A 26,002-nucleotide genomic window follows, 5' to 3' on the forward strand; every position below is an offset into this window, starting at 1 on the left:
GTCACAATCTATTTGGAATAGAAAAGTGTGGCGAGCGAAGCGGAGCGGAGCGGAGCGAGACACCGAGCCCGAAGCGTGGCGAGCGTCCAATGCTGCATAGAAAAAAGAAATTCCCCAAAACGCACGGAGAACGAAGCAGACATTTAGGAGCTGTAAGGGCGGAAGTTCTCTCCTGCCCACTCGTTTTGTCACGTCCAGGTCCTTTGCGCGAAGGCAACATAGACACAACCAGGTCACACAGCAGTAGCAGGGCTGTGCTGTGCTGCAGGATGCTGCCTGTTTGGTTACTGCGGGGGGCTGTAATTAGGCGGCATCTCCCCTCCACTCTGTGCCGCACCTCGGCCACACACAGCAGCACAGGTGAGATTCCACCACCCTCAGTGCCTGCACTACACCCTGTACTACTGGGGGCACGGTTGGTTCTATAATACCCTGGGGGCACGGCAGGCATGATCTATGTGGTTGTTATATAGGATAGTATTCTTGGTTGGCCTCTGGCCACCTGAGGTAGTGACAGAGTTTCTAAATATGTCGATCTCATGGGTTTTGTTTATTATAAATTGCCTCTTCTAGGGTCTGAGCACATTTTTTTGCATTTCTTTTTGACCACTTGCTCTTCTTCAATATTTCCAGCTTTTATGTGGGTGGAGATGTGGTTAATCATAATGTGAATGGCCACCGCAGCACAGAGTAATTCAGCAGGTGGCTGGAGCCTAGGGCTACATGAGGGAGTAGTGAGCTTGATTGCATTGCCATGCCTGGGTAGCTCATGAGCCTGCCTGCATTCTAAAAAAAACAAAACTTTTTTTTTGAGAATACACTTTGTAGAACTATAATTTTATTAGTAACTGATGATCTGCTGAATGCTCTGCATGACTTATAATCATGAAGTGTGGTCATTTCATTTTCATTCAGTTCACAAATAGCTGCCTGTGCTGAGTTTTGCTGATAGGTGCATTTTAAAGCAGAAGCCCCATTTCTGTCAACATTCAAGTTAAATATTGACGGATATTATTTTCCTTTTTTCTTATGTTCAGCCTATTAGTAATTCATAAATATTGTAGTGTCATGGCATGTGCCATAGCAACTAGTAGCACATGATGTCCTGAGCAGAGACTCTTCGGAATGCCCCTTTAACCTGTTTAAACTGTAAACTGTGAGATCTTCTGCCTCACATTCTATGCTTACATAGACTGACAGCTGCATCCTGGTGCACAGAATCCCGACACCTGCTAGGTAGGTATTCTAACCCACCCTGCTGAGTGCCTAACCCTTTCCCCCTGCAGCCTAACCCCAACCCTCCCCAGCATACTTGTGATCGGGATGCCAACAGGTTTCCAGCGCTGTATTGTGAACGATGTCAGGATCCCGGCATCGGTCTTCTGACCAGTGTTGGGATTCCGACTACCAGCATCCCGTCCGCTGGTATGCTAACCAGATGCCACTTAAAATGGTATGAGATTATATCGTCATTTACTGTTATAATGGCGACATGGATAAATTGTCGACATTAGCATAATGGTTAGGCATACCAGAAAATGGATTATTGACATTGTGATTATGTTGGCATTTTGTCAGTGTCGACGTGCTGAATGCCGACATTTGACCTAATATGTTGAACCTTTACAATCTGCGTCTGTGTAGCAGACTGATTGTGTCTGTGTTTGAGTGTTTTGTGTCAGTGTGCTGTACAGTGCCACTATGAGCAGCTTTGGGCTTCAATATTTTTAAGGGTTCATGTCTGTGTCCTGTGCCATGTATAGGATCAGAGATGGGTGTAGCTAAACCTTCTTGGCTGGACCGTGGGCACTTTGCTGCTTCGTACCCAAGTGCTGTGAAAACTTCCACCGTCCTTTTGCCCCTCTGCCATCACATTAGGGTAGCGGCTAGATCCCCTTCAGTTAATGTACCCCCAGACATGAACAGAACACGTGATCAGACCACGTGACTGCAATTGAGACTGTTCTATCTGGTACCCGGTTAGCGCAAGTGAGACTGTTCTATCTTGTACCCAATACATGTACTGAAGGGTAAATAGCATTTTCCATCTAGCTATCTATCTGTATCTCCTTCAGTTGGTGTACCTGTCACTTTTACTGGAGGAAATAGCATACCTTCTATAATCCAGCTGGTTCCCCTTCAGTAATTGCAGTCCTGTGGTATGATTTTACATAATTTTTATATATATATATATATATATATATATATATATATATATATATAAACGGGGAAGTATTCCCATGTATGGACTTGAATACTGAAAACATCTGGAGATTGTGACATTTGTAGTTGTTGGGACAATCTATAGTGCAAGTGAGACTGTTATGTTTTATCTTGTTTGTGTTCTTAAGTTGGTGGCTGAATTTACTTCCTTCCTGCTGTCGAGTTCAGCGCCATAGGTTGAATATTTTTTTTGTACTACATGTACCGGGCACACTAACTGAAGGGGATCTAGACACAAACATCACATAATGATTAGAGCCATGAACTTCTGGTAGCCATATTTGTTTGCCATCTAGAGCAGTGGTTCTCAACCTCGGTCCTCAAGTACCCCCAACAGTTCATGTTTTCCAGGTCACCTAGCAGTTGAACCGGTGTATTCATTACTCACTGACACATTGTAAAAGACCCACAGGTGGAGCAAATTATGTCACTTGCAATCCTGTGAGGAGACCTGGAAAACATGAACTGTTGGGGGTACTTGAGGACCGCGTTTGGGAACCACTAGTCTACCAGATAGTTCTATAGTGTATGCCCAGCTTAACTGTTAAGAATTGTGGCAGTGCTGCGATTATTAATACATAGATCCCCTTATCTCTGTTGATTCCCAACAGAATTATATCATCTTGAAAAACAAAAAGAAAAAAAAAAGTTTTATAAGGACAGGTTTTTTTTTTTTTTATTCAATAAGTTTTTATTGATTTTTTTGCAGACATATAAAGAAAACATTAAACAAACGCATCATATGCCAAGTTGGTACAGGATATAGATAACAAATACTGTATGCATAACCAGACAATAACAACAAAAAATAGATTTAAAAAAAAAAGAATAAAGTTGCAAACAGCTACAGAATATATAAAGGAGTGGTGTGATTCCTTAATAGCAAATACATATTAGTACCAGGGGAGGGTGACCAGGTGTCAGTGCGGTACAGAAACACAAGTACTACAATTGAGTGGGGAAGATAGCCACCTCTCCCACACCTTATAAAACTTTTCCGGGGCTTTCCTGGAGATATAGACAAACTTTTCATGGGACACCACCGAGTTCACCAACGGAACCCATTTATTTACATCAGGGCCCGAGGACGCCATCCAGGAGCGAGCTATCAGCACTTTAGCCAAAGCACATAAGTTAAGGATATATTTTCTAGAGTGGGCATCCAATATCTCCTCATCTATGACTCCAAGGATGCACACAAGAGGGGTAAACACGTCAGAAGGGATTCCCGTAGAGATTATTATCCGAATCACCGCTTGCCAGAAGGTCTGTACCACCTGACAAGTCCACAGTAAATGCCAGAAAGTACCATCTAATGAGGCGCACTTTGGGCATCTAGAGTTACCCCGTCCCCCTATATTAGCGAGACGAGAGGGGGTAATGTATACACGATGGAGTATAAATAAATGTATCTGCTGAAAGCGTGCTGATGTGGTAGCTGCACGCGAGGCCCCCAAAGCCTCTTCACAGATGTCTAAGGAAACAGGTCCCAAATCAACTTCCCATTTAGACTTAAGGTGGAGGAGACTACCAGAGTGATGGGCACCAAGCAGAGCAGAATAGAGCGCAGAGATAACCCCGGAGCCGTCAGCATTCGTTAAAAGCAGAGGATGTGCAGAGGAGACATCCGAAGGAGAGGCGGAGCCGCACTAAACTGAGACACGCTTGCATGGCGAAGCTGGAGGTACCTATAATAATGTGACGTGGGTATATCAAACTCCGTTTGTAGTTGTCCAAAAGATTTAAGTGTACCCGAGGAGTACAAATGAACAAGGGAACTAATGCCCCAGCGACCCCGAACCGATCCCATTTGTAATGAGGAGAAATGAGAAAGAGCACGAGTGTACGTCAGTGGAGTGTCAGGGTCCCAACCCTCACCGCCCAGCAGAGAATGTACCTGTTTCCACACCATGATAGCCTGTTTAACAAGCGGCATCGTAAGGAGAGTAACATTATCGCTCAATTAAAGCTGCAGAGGTGTCAAATTAATTCCAGATTCTGATAATACACTGGAGATTAATAAATCCCCAAGAGAGTTGGTGACCCATAAGATTAAATGGGATAGCTGCGCCGCCAGATAGTAGAATCTGAGCTTAAGGAGGGCAAGGCCACCCGAGTCACGGGGTCTAGTTAATGTGTCTAACTTAATCCGAGCCCTGCGGCTGGACCAAACCAGTGAGGACAGAAGTCCATCTATAGTTGGGGAGTGCTGGAGGACATACAACATTTTAGGCAATACGACCATTTTAATTAGGTTAAATCTTCCTGTAACAGTGAGTGGTAATTTACCCCATACCCTAATACGAGACCGCAAATATTCCATCTGTGGACGTACATTCAGTTCAATAAATTGTGATGACCGATTAGTAATCCAAACACCCAAGTATTTAAAAGAATCCACCCAGCGAAGCGGCAGGCCCCCGGAAGGGCAAGCAGGACAGGGGCCTCTAAGTGGAAGGATACAGGATTTGTCCCAATTGATGGACAACCCAGAGAATCCCCCAAACGTATCAATTAATTCCAGGACATGAGGCATAGTAGTGGAATAATCTGATATGAATAACAGAATGTCATCAGCATAAAGAGCAATTTTGTCTGTCCTGCCACCCAACCGGAAACCCGCCACCCGCGGGGAGGCTCTAACAATACAGGCCAAAGGCTCTATGGCCAATGCAAAAAGAATTGGGGATAACGGGCACCCCTGTCTCGTCCCCCTCTGTAAAGGAAAACTAGAGTATATTTGTCCATTAACCGAAACCCTAGCCGTGGGAGAAGAATAAAGGAGTTGTACCCATCTTTTAAAATTGGGTCCAATACCAAACCGATCCAGTGCCCCCCACAAGAATCCCCACTCCACTGAGTCGAATGCCTTAGCAGCATCCGGAGAAACGATAACCGAGGAGCAGGAGTTCCCGTGAGGGGCCTGGATGTGAGTATACAGTCTGCGTAAGTTTGGTAAAGTGGACCGGCCCGGCATGAACCCCGACTGGTCATCATGAATCAGCTGTAGAATCACCGAGCTCAGCCTTGTCGCCAGTATTTTAGCCAAAATCTTAACAGCAGTCGTTAATAAAGAGATTGGGCGATAAGATTCAACCCGTGTCGGATCCTTATCTGGCTTTAAGAGAACAATAATTAGTGCCTCCGCCATAGAATCGGGCAACTTTACCTGCTCAAATAAGTTATTATATATATCAAGAAGTTTAGGGCCATATAAGGATAGATGTTATTTATAGAGTTCTAGGGGTATACCGTCAAGACCCGGGGTCTTCCCTCCAGGAAAAGACTTGACCGCAGATTCCAACTCAGTCAACGTCAGGGGGGAGTCCAAAAAGTCAATGGCGTCAAGAGATAATGTGGGTGTCGATATTGCAGTTAAGTACATTTTTTATTTCCTGTACAGTGTGGACTAGTCTAGAACTATACAGCCGTCTGTAGTAATCTACAAAATCCCCTACAATGTCGGGAGTCTTATAGTGAGTCACATTACCTCCAGTACAGCCAGCAGGCACCGTATTAGAAGCCCTATCCGCTCCTGCCAGTGTTGCTATAAAGCTGCCAGGTCTATCACCTGTTGCATAGTACGTATGTTGGTTATAAAGCAGCCGATATTTAGCCTTATCAGCCTGCGCAAGCAACCACCTCTCCCTCGTGGTGTCCAGACTATCCGCAAGATATTGAAGCTCCAACCGTCTACATCTAGCCTCAAGGTCGCGCTCTCTTTGTGCATAACCAGACTTCAAAACAGCTACCGATTTAATTAGGGTACCACGCACATAGGCCTTAAAGGCATCCCATAAAACTGTATTGGATGCAGAGCCCCGATTTTCCAACAAGAAGGCCCCCCACATCTCCTCCAGCTCCGCCCCTGTGCCCATTTAGTCAACCAAAAGGAGTTAAACCGCCAGAACCGTGCACCCCCAACATCCCCCAAATCCAAACTCAGAATTAATGGGGAGTGATCGGAGATACCCCTAGTAGCATACTGCACAGCGACCAATCTCGGCAATAAATCTTTAGAGGTGAGAGCCAGGTCTATTCTAGAGAAGGACGAGTAAGCCAGGTAAAACAAGAGTATTGACGCACGCCAGGGTTACGGACCCTCCATGCATCAATTAGGCCCAGACTTTTTCCACCAAGAGTGCAAAGTTCCTCCTGCGCACCACAGGAGCGTCGGACGATATTCTAGTCCTATCTAAGGCATGATCTATTACATTGTTAAAATCGCCAAGACATATGATGGAGACATTAGAATAGAATGCTACAAATTCAGCTGCCTTCTTAAGAACCTCTGGGGAGTAGGGGGGCGGCACATAAACAGCAAGAACAAGCAATGACATGGAATATACTTGACATTTTATGAAAACATATCGACCCCACTGATCCAGTTGAACCTGATCAAGGACAAACGGGACTGACCGCCAAACTAAAATTGACACACCCCGTGAGTGGGATGTATGAGTGGAGTGATATGCCCAGCCCACCCACGTTTTTTTTGAGAGCTAGGACCTTTGCCCCACCAGGTGGGTCTCCATAAAGCAAACTATGTCCGCTCCATATTGTTTAAAGTGCCGGAGCACAAGGGAACGTTTGACTTTATCGTTCAGTCCCCGGACATTCCAGGACAGAACTTTAAGACGATTAGAGGCCATAAGACACAGCAAGCCAAGGAGTATGATCAGTCCCGCGTATCCCGCACAGGCCACCAACCCTAGCACCAAACATATCTAAAGAAATCGAGGAAACCACAGTGTTTGCAATAAAAACAGGAAAAAAAACAGACAACAAATTACAATCCCTCCCATCCTGTCCCCCCTCCCTGTATACCCACCCAAACTGTGGCATACTTTATTGCAAGAAACCGGTCCCCCTAACAAGAAAAAAAAAAAAAAAGGGGCAAAAGCCCTGCTATACCAACATAAAAAGGCAATGAATTAAATGACCTAAATACAAAGGCGTGGCTCCCCCACCCTTACATGAGAAAAGAGTGGGGACACCACCCCGAGCCCTACATATAGAAAACAAGAATTACTGAAAAACATCAGCGGAGTGAGATGATAAACAGTAACTAAGTTAACGGAGCATCAACCGGGCAACATACTGTAACATGGATATCGGCAATAAACATTAGTATATATATATATTATATATATATATATATAGAGAGAGAACAACCAGACATTAAGGATCAGCCGCAAGTGCCCGTCTAGCCGGGGCCCAGCGGTCCAGCCACAGGGCAGCCTCTCGGGCCGTAGCAAAGAATTTTGTTTCCCCGTCTGCCACCACCCTAAGCCTAGAAGGAAAAAGCATTGCATACTGTAGATTAAGATCCCTGAGTCGTCTAATAATCGGAATAAATTGTGCACGGTCTTTTTGCACCTCCAGCGCAAAGTCAGGAAACACAGAAATTTTGGAACCGTTCCATAACAGAGGGCCCTTAGTGCGCACCAGGGATAGTACAGCGTCCCGGTCTCGGTAATGGAGAAATTTTGCTATCAGTGTGCGCGGCGGCGCACCTGGTGGCAGTGGTCTGAAAGGGATTCTGTACACCCGTTCAACTGTGAAGAAAGGCGTAAAGGAGTCTGCACCGAGGACGTTTTTCAGCCAAGACTCAACAAACTGCTCCGGATTAGTGCCCTCCTCCTTTTCCGGAAGCCCCACAAAGCGGATATTATTCCTCCTGAGTCTGCCTTCCATATCCAGCATTTTGCCTTTTATATCGGACAGCTGGCCATCAATGGCGGTTACATGGGAGCTAAGCGGTGAGATCTTATCCTCCAACGTAGAGGTACGGGTCTCGACTTCCCCAACCCGCTCTCTAGCTTTTTGGATATCGTGATGAATTATGGTCAGGTCAGCCTGTACCTGGCCTATCTCGTCAGAGAGACGGGATTCACTGGCCGCCAGGGCTTCCAACACTTTCTGCAGCACATCATCAGTAGCGTCACCAGAGGAGGATGAGTGACTAGGGGAGACCGGAGGGGGGGCATCCCCATCCGGCATTGCCGCATGCCTTCCAGGGGTATGCGAGTACCGTGCAAGATGGGCTGCTGCAGATTTATGGTGGTTCCTCACCATTTTTAGATATATTAAAACAAATCAGGGTCGGTAGCTCAGAGAAGATACAACAGCAACAGGGAGCAGCACAGAAATTATAGGATCCACAGCCGGGTATTATACTGATATGAATGTGTAGAGGAGGATAGTATAAAATAAGGCGGGTCAGGGATATGGTTCCAGGAGCAGAGAAAGATCCAAGGAGACTGCAGCCGGCACTCCCTGCATGAGAAAGAACACAGCCAGGAATGCAGAATCACTTCAGGCAAACAGCCGTCCAGCCCTGGCTGTCCATGCTAGAATCAGGGGTCCCAAAGTCACAGCACCTCTCAGCAACACAGAACAGCCCAGAGCCAGCCCAAGATATTATGGAGCAGGAGTGAGGAGCGCAGGAGCATGGTCCCTAGTACCAGCAAGGTCACCCAGGCAGCCCCAGGCTCTGTTGCACACAGACAGCGTGGGGGTAGGGGGGGTTCTCACGCACCAATGCCCACAGCAATACTGAGCCGGCTCAGGAGGGCTATATACAGGCTCCGGCAGGGTAAGTAGCACTGTCCCTGCGAGTGCGGGTCCCGCGCGGCTCACACTGTGAAGGCGCGCTGGAGAGCCGGGACCGGAAGTCACGGCGCCATCTTGGGAGGCCCGTACCTCGGGATCCACGCTCGTTCGGCGGATCACTGCAGCTCCCCGGCGGCTCGGCACCTTCCCCCACCAGGTGATGTAGAATGGGCTCGGGGGGGACACCACAGGATAGGCAATTCGGATATGTAGGGTGGAGAGCGCCCGCTCCGAGCTGCTACTCCATGTCCCGCTAGGACACGCCTTTATAAGGACAGTTTTAATGGAAAATCAAAAAAGCACATACAAAACATGACTCACAATTAAAATATACAAATGACAATCTAGAGAGGGCTTCCTTCTTTAAGATGACTGATCAGTATCCAGGACATAGGTTAAATATGTATACTTTAATATATGGTTCTTGTACTATTTTTCAAAATCTACTTCCAACATGGTGACTACCACAAAGTATATAATTTCTATAAAGGCATTTATGCAGTTAAAGCCTCTATTATTGATGTGCTCTGCTAGATTACGGGTCTGGGACTCCAGGTCGACACCAAAAAGGTCGACACACCTTCGGTCGACATGGACAAAAGGTCGACCTGAACACGGTCGACATAAGTTTTTTAATGTTTTTTTTTTTGTTTGTGTCGTTTTCTTCGTAGAGTGACCGGGAACCCAAATTAGTGCACCGTGTCCCCTCGCATGGCTCGCCATGCTTTGGGCAAGGTGCCTCGCTGCGCTCGGCACAGGTTACCGTTCCCAGTCGTAGTCCATGTGGATCGTAAAGTATGAAAAAGTTTAAAAAAATGTGAAAAACTCATGTCGACCTTGTTCATATCGACCTTTTGTCCATGGTGACCTAAGGTGTGTCGACCTTTTTGGTGTCGACCTGGAGTCCGGATACCCTAGATTGCAATGCTGCTCCATCTCATCCATGAAATGTAGATATGAATACTAGGGAGCACTTGTACAAGTAATTTTCTAGGGAAAGACAAAAAAGTCTAAAGGACAATGCACAGGTAATCAACAAAATTATCAGTATAATTGTAGGAAAACCAACCAGTGAAAGAAGTCAATTGGCCTTTCTTTTATGAAAAGGCCTAAAATTATGTTGGGTTGGAGGTGTGCCACTAAGCTAGAGTTACAGTATATATTTCTAGGGGTAATTAGTGTAGACCACTAGTGGGTACTACACTAAAAAAAAGGGAGCTTAGTGTGTGGCGCACTCTTTTGTAATGATTATTAGTTAATAAAATTTAACTTTTATTTCATCATTTAAAATGAATCTCTATAACTAGACATGTAGGTATATTTGATAGCCTGAGAGTAATACCTTTGTAAAATCGTTGCCCCAAATTTAAGATATTTGGATAATGGTTAAATTACCAGTATACTAGGGGCAAAATAATTAAATGTTGTCAAGCTTAGTGATATATTATTAAGAATTAATTATGCTGTAATGGCTATCCATATTGCCTATTAGGGAAATGGGTTCTCTGCGCACTGAGGTGTTAGTCTGAGGCGGGGTGTGCTACTGGTAATGAGGGGTGTCCCGCCCCCCCTTAAATGGTAAGTATACAGATGTGGAAGTACGCTCCCAGAGGAAGACCCTAACAGGTCGAAATGCGTTAAAAAAAAAAAAAAAAAAAGGAGCTACCCATCTATACTACATTGGACTGAGGACGAATATTCACTACAAAGAAGGACAGTACTGCTAATCCTTTCCGCAAACCATCCGGTCACGTGATCCGGAGTTCCGGAAGCAACCGGTTGCCAGGCGACGGAAGAAGCCCGAGACAGCGGAGAGTGGAAGGCGGAGGGGAAGGGAGAAGGTAAGTCCCTGTAGGAGGAGGAGAGGCGCGGCCAGCCGCTCGGAGAGCTCCGGCCGTGTCCACTTCGCCTCTGTGACAGGCGCACACCCCAGGTCAGCGGCCCCACAGAGCGGGCCTGATACGGGCGCTCTACTGTGGGATGTGCTGCAGGAGGAATAGCGCCAGTCCAGGGTCCTTATTCTCCACTCTAACCAAAGCATACACTACCGCTGTCAACTGTTCATCACTTCACAAGAGAATCCTTCACTTCAGAGCACAGATTAGCGGGACGCCGCTGTCTGTATAGACTTGTAAACCGTTTGGACTTTAGTACATATCATTATTATTTTTTTGTGGCATTTTTCTTTTTCTTTTTTTCCACTTTACAAAGATTACAGCATTTGTTCTTTCAATTGAACCTTGCACTTCAGGATTTAAGCTCAAACCAGGAGCGTGCCCCAATCACTGATTGACTTTTAAACCGAATTTATACCTGTTGGGAAAGAAAGTATCTCGGCATCTTAGAATAAACAACCCTAAGTATATTACCTGCTTTTTCATTATTGATTTTAGTTTCACTTTATAACCGTATCATTCACCATTACAAATAGGGTTTGAGCGCTGGTTCCCTGTGGATTTATCCACATCTGTATATTGCCTATTAGCACGACTTAATTAGTCTCGAGTCTCTGACGTGAGTCTGACATTAACTGCTCTTTAAAGAGAATATGTTACTGTTTTGCATAGAGAGGCTTTCTGCGCTGTGAGGCTATGATAGTAAATACAAATCACAAAGGTAAGTTTCATAATTACCTTAAAGGAAACCCCTGCGTAGATCTTCCAGGTTATTCCTCATCCTTATGGATGCATAAAGGGTAGTATGAATATAAATTGTAACATGTGTACACTCTGTCTGCCAGTCTATTGTCCAGACTGCAGTAGTCGTACAGATGTAATTTGATGCGTTATTTTGTATCCACAATGGTGAGATACAATTGTGGCCAAAAGGAGCAGTTCATGCAAGAGAACAGATAAGAAATACCCTGTCTCTGAACTTTCATAGAGAGTACTGTGGACTCACAAGTTGGGCACATTTATAATGAGATGGAGCATGCATGTTTTCATGATATGCTTTCCTCACTACTGTCATTAAGGAGTGGATTTGTGACATGCAATTTAGAGCATCAGTCATAAAGTATTTTTACTGTGACACCTATTTTGAAAGACCGAATGTAAAAATATGGTTGAGGTATCAAAATAAATGTCTTACCATGTAAATGTGCCAGTTGAAGAGAAAAATGAGATTGGGGCAACGGTTCGGGTGTTTTGGAGTGGCAAAGTTACTGTGTAAAGTCTATAGGAGAAGCATGCGCGAACAAGTTTACATTTGTTGCGTGATACGAGTAAGTTCTTTAAAAAAAAAAAAAAACTAAAAGTTGATTGAAACAGGTTTCCACTAGTTTTAATATTAATAGTTTACTTACATTTTATTCATTGTTACACCAATAGCTACTGTATGTAACTGTTTTTGAAATTTACCTATGTTGGCATTACATCTTTACCGATTGGGGTTTTTGTTATGTCATTGGGAGATTTTGTTCAACAATACTACAACTAGATAATATTACTGTATAAAACCGCTTTCACATCGCAATGCCGGGTCGCACCACAAAATTGGAAACGGGACCTTCCCGGGTGCGACACGGCATTGGACCCTTTCAAACTGGCTTCCCGAACCGGCAAATATGCAGGGTCAGGTTGCCATTGCAGGTGGGGGCAGAGCCGGCACTGACGACATCAGGGACGGGGGTGAAATCCTCTCCATGCCGCCTGTCTATACTGTGAACGGGTCCCGGGTCGCATCGACCCGGCAACCCGTTCACACTGCACCTGACCCGGTAATAACCCAGGAATAACCCTTCTTTATTCCCGGGTTGAAATACTGGATCAGGATATCTGGGAATTCAGGAGTGACCCTTTCACACCGCACAGTGACCCGTGTCGACTCAGCAATATATCGGGTCGATACTGGGTTATTTGTGTGGTGTGAGAGGGGTATAACTGATAAAGGATTTTACTAAGAAAGTTACAAGAAGTACCATATATGTACGAGTGCTTATTTTATTTTATTTTTCCTTAGTAACCACGCAAAGCAGCCAAATGGGTCAAGGTGTACATGAAAATATGGTAAGAATAAATATCACAATTCTCAAGGTTTAGTGGTTCATATTTGAATACCGTATATACTCGAGTATAAGTCGACCCGAATATAAGCCGAGGCACCTAATTTCACCCCAAAAAACTGGGAAAACTTATTGACTCGAGTATAAGCCTAGGGTGGGAAATGCAAGTCTAGCCGTACACAGCCCTCAGTGCCAGATATGCCCCCACATTGCCAGATATGCCCCCACAGTGCCAGATATGCCCCCACAGTGCCAGATATGCCCCCACAGTGCCGGATATGCCCCCACAGTGCCAGATATGCCCCCACAGTGCCATACTGCCAGATATTCCCCCACGGTGTCAGATATACCCCCACAGTGCTACATGTGCCCCCACAGTGCCAGATATGCCCTCATACTGCCAGATTTTCCCCACGGTGCCAGATATGCCCCCACAGTGCTACACATTCCCCCACAGTGCCAGATATGCCCTCACAGTGCCAGATATACCCTCATGGTGCCAGATATGCACAGCCCCCAACCCCCCCCCCCACCCCCCCACTGCCGCCGCCTGTCTCTACTCACCATTGACGGGCTATGTGTAAACGAATGAAGGGGCAGCGGAATGCGGGCAGCAGCAGGCGGTGCGGGCATCGGTGGCCGGCCTTAGGTCATACAGGAAAGTCTGCAGCGGCTGAGGAGGCGGGCGGCGCGGCGGTGCTTCAGCGAGCAGGGAGAGGGAGACGGACGGCTGCAGCAGCGTCACTGATTGATGCACCAATTACAGTGCGCTGCTGCGGCTCCCGTGTCCCCCTCCCTCCTCCTCCTTCCCTCCTTCCCAGAACTCTCTACGCTCTGCTCCGGAGCATCACTCGAGTATAAGCCGAGGGGGAACTTTTTCAGCACAAAAAATGTGCTGAAAAACTCGGCTTATACTCGAGTATATACGGTATATAGAACAAACCAAAATAACATGAACATTTTTTATCAGCCCTGGTATAAATGGAGGGTTTAGTATCTTCTTCTAAGTACTGTTCAGACATTAATAAAGTTTATCCTCTTTACATGAATCCCCAATATCTCCAGCTGTAAACTAGCAGTATTTTGTGACTATATGTAGATTTGCTTTTTGATACTGCACTTATCGACTGAGGGCCTTATTCAGGTTTGTTAGCAAACAACTGGGCAAATCCATGTTGCATTGCATGTGGGGCAGGTGTAACGTGCAGAGAGTTACTGTAGATTTGGGTGGGGTGTGTTCAAATTGCAGTGTAAAAAAGAAGCGGCCAGTATTTACTTCTGCAGAGATACAATATAACCCACCTAAATGTAAATCTCTCTGCACATGTTATATCAGACCCCCACCTGCAGTGCAGTGCAGTATGGTTTTTGGTTTGCTCACAAAACTTAAGGGGGCTACACATGTAGCGATGTGTGCTTAATTTCTAAGCAATCTGACTGGATTGCTTAGAAATGAAGCACACATCTCTCCGTGTGTATGCCCCATAGCGATGCGCAGCCTCGCGCGTTGCTAGCGCTGTGTCCTGAGCGGGGGGGAGAGATATGTGCTGAGCAGTCTGTGCTAGAACACTCAGCACACATCGGTACGTGTGTACCCGCCTTAAATAACACAGAGTTGGGACAAAGCAAAATAAAAAAAGTTACTTTGTATCTGGAACAAACCATGCTGCAATGCAAAAGCTACTGCAATTTGGATTTCAGTTTGGACACACCCACCTCAAATATAAATCTCTCTGAAATATATATTTTTTTTTTAAGGTGCAAAGTTACTTGCTCTTTATTGCTTTGCTCCAAACTCAGAATTATTCCCTTAGTAATTTATTTTTGTAAAATGTGGGAATGGAATGGATTGTATATCTTATGCTGGGTAAACACTTGCCGATATATATCGGCCACTCTGTTGAACATCCAATATATCAGTGACCTGTCAGCTAGTGTGTACCAACGATATGTCTGTAAACGCAGTCATTCACAGACATATTGCGTCGGCCCTGCAGCGCACACAGTGACCAATATATCTACAGACTGTATATTTACAGATAGTGTGTGTGTGTGTGTGGTGTCAGTCGGTCAACCGCCCGTACACATGCTGCAACAGCCGGTGGTGATTGACAGCTCAACTGGGCAGGTGCATGTAAATGTCCGTCCAGTTTGTGACATCAGTCACGACGGACCGGGCAGTGTGCATGCACAACACACTGCCTGATCCGGCTATAGATATATCTGCAGATCTATTGATCTGCAGATATATCTACTAGTGTGCACCCAGCTTTAGTAAACACAAAGCTTAGCTTACATGCTATTACACTATAAACTGTATAGATGGTTAATTTGTCTTTTTCAAAACTGTAGCCACAGAAAATAGAAAATCCTTTTCAAGAACCTCCCAAAAGGTGCATCTTGTGTGGCATACCAGTAGATTATAAGAACATACAGGTATGTATCTACAGATTTGAATAGTGTCTTCTATATGCTTTTTGTAACGGATATTAAAATGTATTGTGATGAAGAACTATGTCAAACAGGGCCTGTGACGTGCAAGTATTTTATTAACAAAGGAGGTTCAGACATGCCAATTATCTTAACACATTCTTAGCTCATATTACAACTGGGGGCCTTATGTCAACACAATTTGCAGGGCTGTTCTCTGCTGCATGTGGCGTTTTTTTCCCCTTCCTTTTAATGTACATGCTCGAATTTTCCCAACATTCCAAGTTTTTCCATTCAAACGATTGCATATAACTAGGGTGTCTGTATAGGGGCTGATGTGGGCAAATAACCGTATGGTGTGGTGTAAACATATAGTCACGGAGTCCAGAAAATGTAGCTGCCTGGAGGGCACTGAATTACGGGTCCTCTGACCCTAACTGAAGTGAAACTGTTCATGATACCTGTGTGCAATTGGTCGCACATGGGGCCTAATTCAAGGTTGATTGCAAAACAACATTTTCCTCTGATTGGCAAAACCATGTGCAGTGCAAGTGGGGCAGATATAATGTGCCGAGAGAGTTCGATTTGGGTGGGTGTGTTCAATCTGAAATCTAAATTTCAGTGTAAAAATAAAGCAGCCAGTATTTACCCTGCACAGAAAATAGGATTTTGGTACTTACCAGGTAAATCCTTTTCTTTGAATCCATAGGGGGCACTGGAGTACTCTTGGGATATGGACGGGCGTAGCCGAACAAAGGCACTGAATATTTAAATTTAGGACTCTCCCCCCCCTCCATATCCCCGAGTACCTCAGTGTACTCTCTCAGTGTTTTTTACTGAGCGAACAGGAACTATATAGAGAGGTTGACAATGGAGAATACCTATAACATAACGGACAACCACAATGTTGACCCATAACCTTACTGTCAACTAAACAGTTGACACCATAACCATAACATAACGGACAACAACAATGTTGACCCATAACCTTATGGTCAACTAAACAGTTGACACCATAACCGATAGAACTTTATAATTTGAACCAATCGGTGAAAATGTGTTACCATAAGCTCCTCTGAGCTTAATATCAATCAAGTAAAACTTGTTACCCTAAGCTCCCTTGAGCTTAAAACAACCCAGGTAAAACTGCTCTGGGTGGGCGTCCAGTGCCCCCTATGGATTCAAAGAAAAGGATTTACCTGGTAAGTACCAAAATCCTATTTTCTTTATCATCCACTAGGGGTCACTGGAGTACTCTTGGGACGTACCAAAGCTTCCCTCGTGGGCGGGAGAGCTGTTTGATACTTGTAACAGTAGGCAGGCCAAAGCTAGATGCTGATGGCGCCACCATTCATAACGTGTAAACGTGCACGGCTATGTAGCCGCGTCGTAGACGCTCCACGACCCGCTGGGTCTGACATTCCCACAGAACCTGTGGGATGAGCTATTACTGACGTAGGCGATTGTAACTTAGCCTTAAAGTAAGCCTGACTTGTAGTCATTATTATTATCCCACTGGATAATGTCTGCTGAGAAACTGGCTAACCCCAGTTGGCAGAATCATAGAGAACAAACAACGTATTGATATCACGTACTGTAGACATTCGGGACATATATAAACGCGTAATGCGTGTACCCCATTCAGAATTCTAGAATGTGCTGTCCACACAGGAACCACTATTGGTATATTGATGTGAAGAATACGAAAGCGGAATTCGTCCGAAGATCTGCTTTGTCATGAGAAAACTCAAATACGGTGGCTTGGAATACAAGGCACCCAAATATGAAAACAAAACCCTTGCCGAAGCCAAGGCTAGAATAAAAATGTTTTCCAAAGTGAGAAACTTAATCCCCATTTGTTGTAAGGGTTCAAAATATGAAACTGTAAGAAATCTGAACCCAACCTCAAGCCACCTGGCGCTGTAGGTGAGATAAATAGAATCTGAACTTTGGTGACACCTTGTATAACGGTGTGTACAGACGCAATAAAGACAAACGTCTTTGAAGATAAGTTTACTACACAGATACCTGCACCCTCCGTGCAAGTAAACGCAGTTTTCCATACCACCCCGTTTAACAGAATACGGATAACTTGAAGGATGATGTCGGAAGCTTCCGAGGTTTACGACTTATGTAAGCACACGAAATTTTGTAATAATGAGCTGCCTTAAGCGGTCTACTAGCTCGTAACCTGGTTGGTATAACCGACACTGTAATGCTCTATTTCTTAAGAGGGCGGTTTGAACCCTCACCCCATCAACCGCAGCTGCGGTACATAGGTAACAAGTACATAGGTAACTATGGGTAAAAAAACGTTCCCTGATGTACCAGGTTGGACGTATTATGAGCGGCCCAAGATCGTGTGCAAGTATTCCTTGGAAATTCGAGAAGCAACTTCTCTGACACACATGAGATACCATCAGTATGACTGTGACGAACTGTCTTATGATCCGTTTTGACAACGGAGAGAGGGAGAGAGCAGCGGAAAATGGTGGAGCCAGATACACGATGCTGAATGACCACATGAATGTGAGAGACTCCACCGCCACTGCCCTTGTGATCTGTTGTTTTGTACACATACTGAGCTTTTGTAATTGTGGCGAGATACCATCATGTATACCTGAGGGTAACCCCCTTCTGTGGACTCACATATGAAACACCTCTGGATTTAATGTCCAGTTTTCAGGATCCAAATTCTGACGGGTGAGATCATCTGTCTAACAGATGTCCACTCACGGAATAATCTCTTGACATTTTCACATAATGGTGTTCTGAGCCATTGAGGATTGGAGTTACCTGCCGCATTGCCATGCGGCTTTTTTGTTCTCTGTATGCAACTGCCGTTGCGTTGTCTGACTGCCCGTGGTCAGACTGAAAGCGAAGCATGTAGTGCATTGTAAAATTCACGTAGTTCCAGGACATTTATCGACAGCAATCTATCGTGTTTTAGAACCTCTGTCGCTGATTTTTTGTAAACTACAACTCCTGAACCTCTGCGACTCTCGTCCAGACACCCTCGCCCCTCTGTGGGAACCGCGAGTGAAGGGCGGCGAACTAAATCGCTTAAAACGCATTATTATCTTAACTAGGTGAATACACCAATGTACCGTTAGTGTGCGTGAATTACACTAATTACTAGATGTACATTTGTTCTTGCTGGTGTAGTAGGTAAATGCTTTGAATTACCGTATTTATAATCTTACCTAGGAATTGTGAACGTGATCTGCCACCGCAGTATACATTAGTAGCGCAAGTTAGAGGAACTTTGTTGATACAGAGTTCTTATGAGCAGATCATCTAAGATAGAGAAACTCTGTTGCGACAGAGTTCTTATGTGAGATGAACTATCATCTTCCAACATCACTTTGGTAAATACCAGAGTATAAGAAACGGTAGACCTGAAATGGTTAATGGTTGTGGCGATTTGCAAACGCTAAAACCTGTGATGAACAAACCGGAATGGGTATATCTGCATTGTGCAGATCAAGTGCAAGTATGCAATTTTGTGGCTCCAATCTGCCAATACTAACCGCAGCAAATCTATTTTCAAACTGCAGTAAGTGACTTGCTGATAGAAACTGCGACGTAGCTGTATGGTTTTGTTACCCCAAACAGAGGGGAATAAGCAACCCTGACTCTGTTGTTGTACTACTGCCTGTATTATAAAGACAGCTGAAAACCCAGCAGAGACCAAATGACTACCTGCCAAACCGTTCGACTGAGGCAGTCATGTCCTTTAATTTGTAACTAGCTGAGACCTCCATGAGTTGAAGTCTGGAAACCCCGCAAAAGTAACATGTAAAGACGCGCTTCCACAATTGGAAAAGAGATCATCAAACTACTGGCTTGCTGACCGTAGCGTCCTGTCGTTACAAGGCGTGAGTGTTTTGTACCACCGCCTTGAAAAACTGAAGTCTAAAGGGATTAAACGCCGGCACAAGTATTCCGTTTTGATACTGGATGCGGTAATGGCTGAATATCAAATTTAGGACCAACAAGCTGTGGCCTTGTCGTGCTGAACTAGCGACGATGAAAAGTGAGAATCGAAGTACCGTCGTTAGAAGAGGCTTTACAGATATACTCTGCAGCTTCTTTTAACAGTAATGTCATTGTTTCCATACATAGTCTAGTGACCCAAATGTTTCTTGGGTCTTTATAATGTTTGACACAGACGCATTTACCAATGGCGGATGGCGTCATCTTGGAAACGATTAAATAGTGGTCAAAGTCTACTAAGTGTAACAATGGAGACATTGACTCACTGTAATTTATCAATGTATGTTGGCAACAACCCTGCACTATCTGAGTGCTGGTCTAATGTACCCTTCTCACTCGTAGTTATCGGTGTGAGATTTGACATAGAATCGTGCATTAAATTATAAGACCAGTTAAATAAACACTATGGTACCCAAAGGGAAATTGGCCCTTTGGAAAGACTGTCTTTTGTTAGAGCTGGCGGAATAACTTCCGAGACTCCGACGTTTATTTGAATTGCCATTAAAATAGGACTTGAAAATTATTTTTAGTCTGCGCTAGCCTTACTCGCTATGCAGACAGACACCACAATAGGCAACGGACAGCCATTGCACGCCTTATGACGTTATCATGTCATATATATATTTTATTGCTGAACAGCATATTAATATTAAACTCATGGTTGTTTCTCTCTACGGAAATCTTTAGTAAAAACCGAAAGATTTATTGGCTGTGAAGAGAAACCAGAGTAATCTTTATGTGAAAAGCAGTTCACATGGCATATGAAACCCGAACCAAATTCCTACTAACACCCCTACGCCTCTGGTGGCTTAGAGATGTAGGGCAGGAATGTTCTAGAATTATGTAAAAATACAGTTTACATGGCTAACTTATGCTGACCAAAAATTCCCCCTAACACCCCTGCGCCTCTGGTGGCTTAGAGATGTAGGGCAGGAATGTTCCAGAATTACAAACTGGAAAACAGGAAGCATGGTTAAAATGGCCCCTTTGCCATGCTGACCGTGATAATCACAGAACAAATTACAAATGTTCCCGTGTTAATCTAGCCTATTATACAGTATAATCACAGGCCGGGTACAACACATGCTCTATGAATAAATATATATATATAATATATTTATACAGCATCAATATATAGGCTCAATAGCCTTTTTACAATGTTAATAACAGCCATTAATATATAGGCTCAAAAGCCTATTATACTGCTACATCACAGACAGTAATATAGATTTAATAGCCCATTACTATCAGGCCATCCTTATAAATATCTTATATTTAACCTGGCAACTTCCACCGGGTCTCTTCCCCCCACCGTCTCTGTACTGAGACTGAGAGAGCTGCGGCGGCCGACAGCCTTTGTCATCACCTGCACTGAGGTCTGCTGTGGCCGTTGTGAGGGCGCCTGAGTGGGGAGAGCAGCGGCGTGCCTGGAGCGCTTTCCACCGCTGGGAAACACGGACGCCGGACGGAGCGGCTGATAAATATGGTTTTCCCCCTGCTCTGGTTTTCCCCCTGCTCTGCTGTGTCTGAGTGGGGAGAGCAGCCGCGTGCCGTGCGAAGCAGCGGCCGAACGGAGCGCTTACCTTGTGCGTAGCGGCTGGGCATAGCGCGTCTGAGCTCCCCCTGCTGTGCTGCCGGACGGAGCTCAGTATGAGCGCGAGGCATGTTAACCCCTACATAGCGGGGCGGCAGCCTGCGCTGACCGCCCTGTTCCCCAGCCTACCTTCCTTGCGACGCTGTAACTCCTGGCTGTGACGGGGCTTCTTGTGTGTAAGCTCCGTCCAGTTTCAGTGAAGTGAGTCATGGCTGTGACGGGGCTTCTTCTGTGTAAGCTCCGTCCAGTCTTCATTGATGTGACTCATGGTTGTCATTCTGTAGTCCTGGCTGCAACGGAGCTTCTTTGTGTAAGCTCCGTTCAGCTTTGTAGTCCTGGCTGTGACGGGGCTTCTATGTGTAAGCCCCGTCCAGCTCCAGTCAGCGTCCCAGTGATCTATGGCTGCGACGGGCTTCTTTTGTGCAAGCCCGTCCAGCTCTCTAGTCCTGGCTGCTCTTTTAGAAGCAGTGAGCTGTCTGTGGCTGTGAGGGTGCTCTTTGTGAGGACCGACACGCCATGCTGTCTGTGGCTGTGAGGGTGCTCTTTGTGAGGACCGACACGCCATGCGCTGCCCCTGCAGCGGCACTATCCCGGACCCATGTTTTTCCAGAAACTGGGAAGGGATGTGCTATGTGTAAAAATAAAAATTAAAAATCAAAATCCAAGTGTGGGTATACCACAAGCCGATGTTCGTGCTGTGAGCACCGAAAAAACACAGAGAGTACACTGAGGTACTCGGGGATATGGAGGGGGGGGAGAGTCCTAAATTTAAATATTCAGTGCCTTTGTTCGGCTACGCCCGTCCATATCCCAAGAGTACTCCAGTGACCCCTAGTGGATGAGAAAGAAACCCTTTACAGCACATGGTTTTGCCCATTAGAGAAAAATTTTATTTTGCAATCAACCTTGAATTAGGCCCTTGGTGTACTGTAAAACACACCCTATAGTGCATATATAAAGCCCCTAAAAATGCTGCATCATTGTTTAAACAGTGACTTAACAATGCATCACACAATTGTTTTACACATATAAGAAATGCTTCATACTCTGTTTCGAAGCCTTTACTTTTTTAGCTGGTGTCATTAAAAAAAAAAAAAAAGTTTCCGATTTGTGTCTGCATTTTACATGAGCCAATCGCTCAGTGACTGAACTATACGGCCATTAACGGTAATGTGTTTGTGTAGTCTACTGCAATTTTTAGCAAGTTCAAAACCTAGTGAAATCACATCTCCGGTCATACAACAGACCTAGGTGAGGAAGCTGCAACTACAGACTTTTACATGAATCCAACGATGAGTAAGTTGCAAAGATGCAATTAAACAGAATTGTACATTTTGTCGGCAAGAATTATGCAACTCTGGATAAGGTGTGAACGAGCATTTAAGACTAGTTTGCAATGTTGGTAATGCTATATTGCAACTGAACACCATCATTTCCCCAATCTCATCCCATTACTACCACACTGCTCTCCAATAGTTGGATGAGACAGTGTGTTCACGTTTCCCCATATGTTAGAGGAGGACACCCCTAGTTTAAAGAGGACAAATGCGTCCAACTGAACACCATTATCCCCAGGGTCACATAGCCATTTGTTCCCTTATAATTGTGTAATGTGTTGCAAGTAATTTTTATGCAAAAGAAAGGATAGGAAAATATAGTATTTTGTTATACTGTACCAGTAGCAAAATGCAATTTAAAAATTGTGTCTCTACACTTGGCAGCAAAGTGGTTAAATAAATCCATACTGTAATACCTAGACCAGACTTTCCCAAAACTCCACCATTACAGTCCAGGTTTAAAGGCTATCCATGCTTGAGTACAGGTGAGTTAATTAGCATCGCAGTCTCTTTGATTTATCCATCTGCACTCAAGCATGGATATCCTTAAAACCTGGACTGTAATGTTGGGAGTTTTGGAACCTCACTTAGGCGATATAATAAATGGCTTGGTCTTGGCCAGTGTTTCCAAACTCCAGTACTTGGAGAATTAACAGCGCATGTGTTACATCTCTCCTCAATATCACAAGTGAAATAATTAACACACCTGGGGATCTTTTACAATTCTGTCAGTAAAGAATACACCTGCACAAACTAGGATATCTGGAAAACATGCACTATTAGAGGTCCCTTAGGGAATCACTGGTTTTGACTAATAGACTACCACAGTATCACTAGAAAGACAATATTTGTGTGTTTGGATTGCAGTAATCGTTCTGTTGTGGTTTCCAACAGCTGCTGTCTCAGTTTGTTTCGCCTCACACCGGTCGTATATATGGAAGACATATAACAGGTATTCTCGGTGTAAATCATCCTAGCTGTTTTGTAGTGACATTACTCCCTTTACATAAAAAAAAGCAGCAAGAGGTTTCACAGACAAGGCAACATAAAAATGTAATCGTAGCTTAAAGATCACACATTTGCTAAGGGGGGGAAAAAAACCCTGCTCCTTGGCTTCATGACCCATGTTATGCAAACTGTCTCCTCATGCAAAAAACAAAACATAAAACCAGATATTTTCTTAAGGCCCGTGCACACTAGTTGATAAAGTAAACGACGTTGCTCATTTTTACCCTTCCCTTCCTGAGCGACGTCACTATATCGACTAGTGTGTACGCTGTAAACGACGAGCGATGCACAGCCCCGTGGGTCGTTAATGACCCGCGGTATCGGCCGTGCATGCAGCTCAAATTGGACTCCTTGTCCAAAGCTGCATGATATCACACAGTGTGTATGCCCACTGTCGTGCACCCCACCCAGGAGGGGATCACACTAGGCGATGCGCTCAGTGAGCACATTGCCCAGTGTGTACCCACCTTAAGGCGTGAGTCCTATTTTAATTTTATGGTAAAGGCATCCTTGTTCCCATATAAGGAGAAGAAAAAAAAGATGTACCTAGCCTGAAATTAACACTTAAGTAGAAATGGTGGCGATCTTTCAACAGGAAAAAAGTCCCGAACTCCAAAACCCAAACGGGAGGGTCACAAACAGTCTGAATAGTTCAAAATAGATGGTATAGAATATCACGGATGAAAGTGATTGACAGATATATATCGTGAGGGGATGCCGGGAAAACTTTTAACAGGTACGCACCGTACTCGCATGTACAATGTGCGCAAAGTGTCCATAAAGGTATCTTTTTCCTCCTGGACTGCAGTGGATTTTAATGTTCTTCTTTCCTTTTTAGTCGCCCCTCATAAGACAAAAAGTAACAAACAGGTGTGGAAACCCCAATGGTGTAATACGTTCGTGGAACAGATTTCTGTTTGTGACCCTCCCATTTGGGTTTTGGAGTTCGGAACTTTTTCCCTGTTGAAAGATCGCCACCATTTCTACTTGAGGACTTGCGGATAGCGCAGCAGAAGGCGGACTCTTGTATCTGTTTTGTTATTATTGTGGTGGAGAGAGAGTAACCTCTCCCTGTACGCCCTCACAGCAGCCATCTGTGGGCGCAGTTGATCTTCACCTTTTTTGTTTCTGAAATTAACACTTGTCCAAATGTTTTCTTATTCAAAGCATATATACAAATATGTATTAAAGCTTGGACAGAGCTTAAGTGGAGATACATATTGAATCACATTATTATGACCACCAGATAATAGCCAGAGCAACCGCCGTGTGCAGCACAGACAGCAGCTAGAACTTCACTGAACTGTTGATTTAGACACACGTCTGGTAGCCCCAGGTTCATTGTTCATAGTGAGCTGCTCCACTGTAGCGTGTCGGTCAGCCCTCATGCACCTTTGTAGCAGACGTTCACCTCTCACATCAATAGCACGTGGTGCTCCGCAGTTTCCACGTCAGTTATTCGCAGTGGTGCCATTTGTCCAGTCACGATACACCTTCACCACAGCAGCACGCGAACAGTTCACTAACTGCGCAGTTTTAGAAATACTGCCACCCTTGGCCTGAGATCCGATAATCATCCCTTTTTCGCACCTTTGATAAATCATTCCTTTTACCCATGACAGCAACGAGTGATGTGTGTGCAGACGGCCTATTGCACACTAAGCCAGCGCATGACACGTGACGTACTTCATGGGATACGTGCTGCCGATATCAAATGTAAAGGTGGTCATAATAATGTGACTCGAACCGGTCAGCTCCTGCCATTTTTAAAACACAGCCTTTAATGTGAAAGTTACTGTAGGCGCTGAGTGGGTGGTGCTTAATCCCTCTCAATTGTATCACTCACCAAGGTTTGATACATACTGTATGCCCCTATTTACAACTGTATGGTCTGAACTAGAAACAGTTATTTTTGTCTTTTTTTGCTTCTCGCAGGGTTATGCGGTCTGAAACAAAGAGCAATCGCAAAGGCCATTAAAAGAGCCCATATTATGGGTAAGATTCTATAGTTTGCCAAACTGTAAATTTAAGACTTTGTATAAAAATTAAATGTGTTTTCTTTTATAGGATTTATGCCAGTCACATACAAGGACCCTTCATTTCTCAAAGATCCTAAGATTTGTGACGTCTGAAATAAACATTATCTCGTTAATAAAATATTGTTTTGCCATAAATCTCTGCTTATTCATTGCAATATGTGTTTGCTGTGCAACCTAACTTTTTATTCTGATGCTACTGGAAACTAAAGATTATATTAATGTGAGATAGGTGGCAAGGCCTAGTGATACACCTGAAACACATAGTAGCAAGAAATGAGAACAAAGAAACATGGAATAGCAAGGTATATATCATGAAATGAAGTATGCACATTCTTAATAAAGATATCTTCCAATTGGGCATGATGCTGTTAGGATGTTAGCAGGTGGCATCAAAGCCACTGCCCAGTTCTTGTCTAATCTCCAGCAACTGCTGCTCAGATATAAATGAAAGAGGCCTGAAATTTGGGTCCAAGCAGAAAAACACTTACTGTAAGACCTAATAATAATTCACTATGAAACACTTAATTGTTGGAATGGTATATTAAATTTGCCGGTTGTCGGGTTCAGGATACCGACGCCGGAATCCCGACAGCCAGCAATGCACCTGTTGGAATATCCTGCGATTTACTGGACCACCACCACAAAAATACATTTTAGTTTCAATTCCATGTCACTTATTAATACTAGAAATGGTAAATATAATTAGATAACCAACCATTAAAATTAATTCAAACCAGATTCCTCTCCTACAATAGCT

The 26,002-nt window shown here is 44.4% G+C and overlaps 1 protein-coding gene and 1 non-coding gene across 2 annotated transcripts; one reads left to right on the forward strand and one right to left on the reverse strand.

The window, feature by feature from the left end:
• The first annotated feature begins 2 nt into the window (after window positions 1-2).
• Window positions 3-25,380, forward strand: MRPS18C (mitochondrial ribosomal protein S18C). Its single transcript, XM_063919758.1, has 6 exons — window positions 3-360; window positions 12,799-12,845; window positions 15,194-15,277; window positions 23,093-23,150; window positions 25,142-25,201; window positions 25,274-25,380. Exons 1-6 carry the CDS (start codon window positions 90-92, stop codon window positions 25,336-25,338), a joined length of 585 nt encoding a protein of 194 aa, XP_063775828.1. The 5' UTR covers window positions 3-89; the 3' UTR covers window positions 25,339-25,380.
• On the reverse strand, window positions 19,878-19,998 carry LOC134932355 (U5 spliceosomal RNA). The gene has a single exon (XR_010179326.1). It is a non-coding gene; the product is annotated as a U5 spliceosomal RNA (small nuclear RNA).
• Window positions 25,381-26,002: the final 622 nt, after the last annotated feature.

The sequence above is a fragment of the Pseudophryne corroboree genome, chromosome 1 (assembly GCF_028390025.1).
Source record: "Pseudophryne corroboree isolate aPseCor3 chromosome 1, aPseCor3.hap2, whole genome shotgun sequence".
In the NCBI taxonomy this organism is placed as follows: domain Eukaryota; kingdom Metazoa; phylum Chordata; class Amphibia; order Anura; family Myobatrachidae; genus Pseudophryne; species Pseudophryne corroboree.

What these genes read in the sequence shown, in the direction of transcription:
- MRPS18C (XM_063919758.1), top strand. Translation starts at nt 90, where the DNA reads ATGCTGCATAGAAAAAAGAAATTCCCCAAAACGCACGGAGAACGAAGC. An exon ending in TAGATTATAAGAACATACAG is followed by an intron (nt 15,278 to 23,092) that starts GTATGTATCTAC and finishes GGTTTCCAACAG; the next exon opens with CTGCTGTCTCAGTTTGTTTC. An exon ending in ATATGGAAGACATATAACAG is followed by an intron (nt 23,151 to 25,141) that starts GTATTCTCGGTG and finishes TGCTTCTCGCAG; the next exon opens with GGTTATGCGGTCTGAAACAA.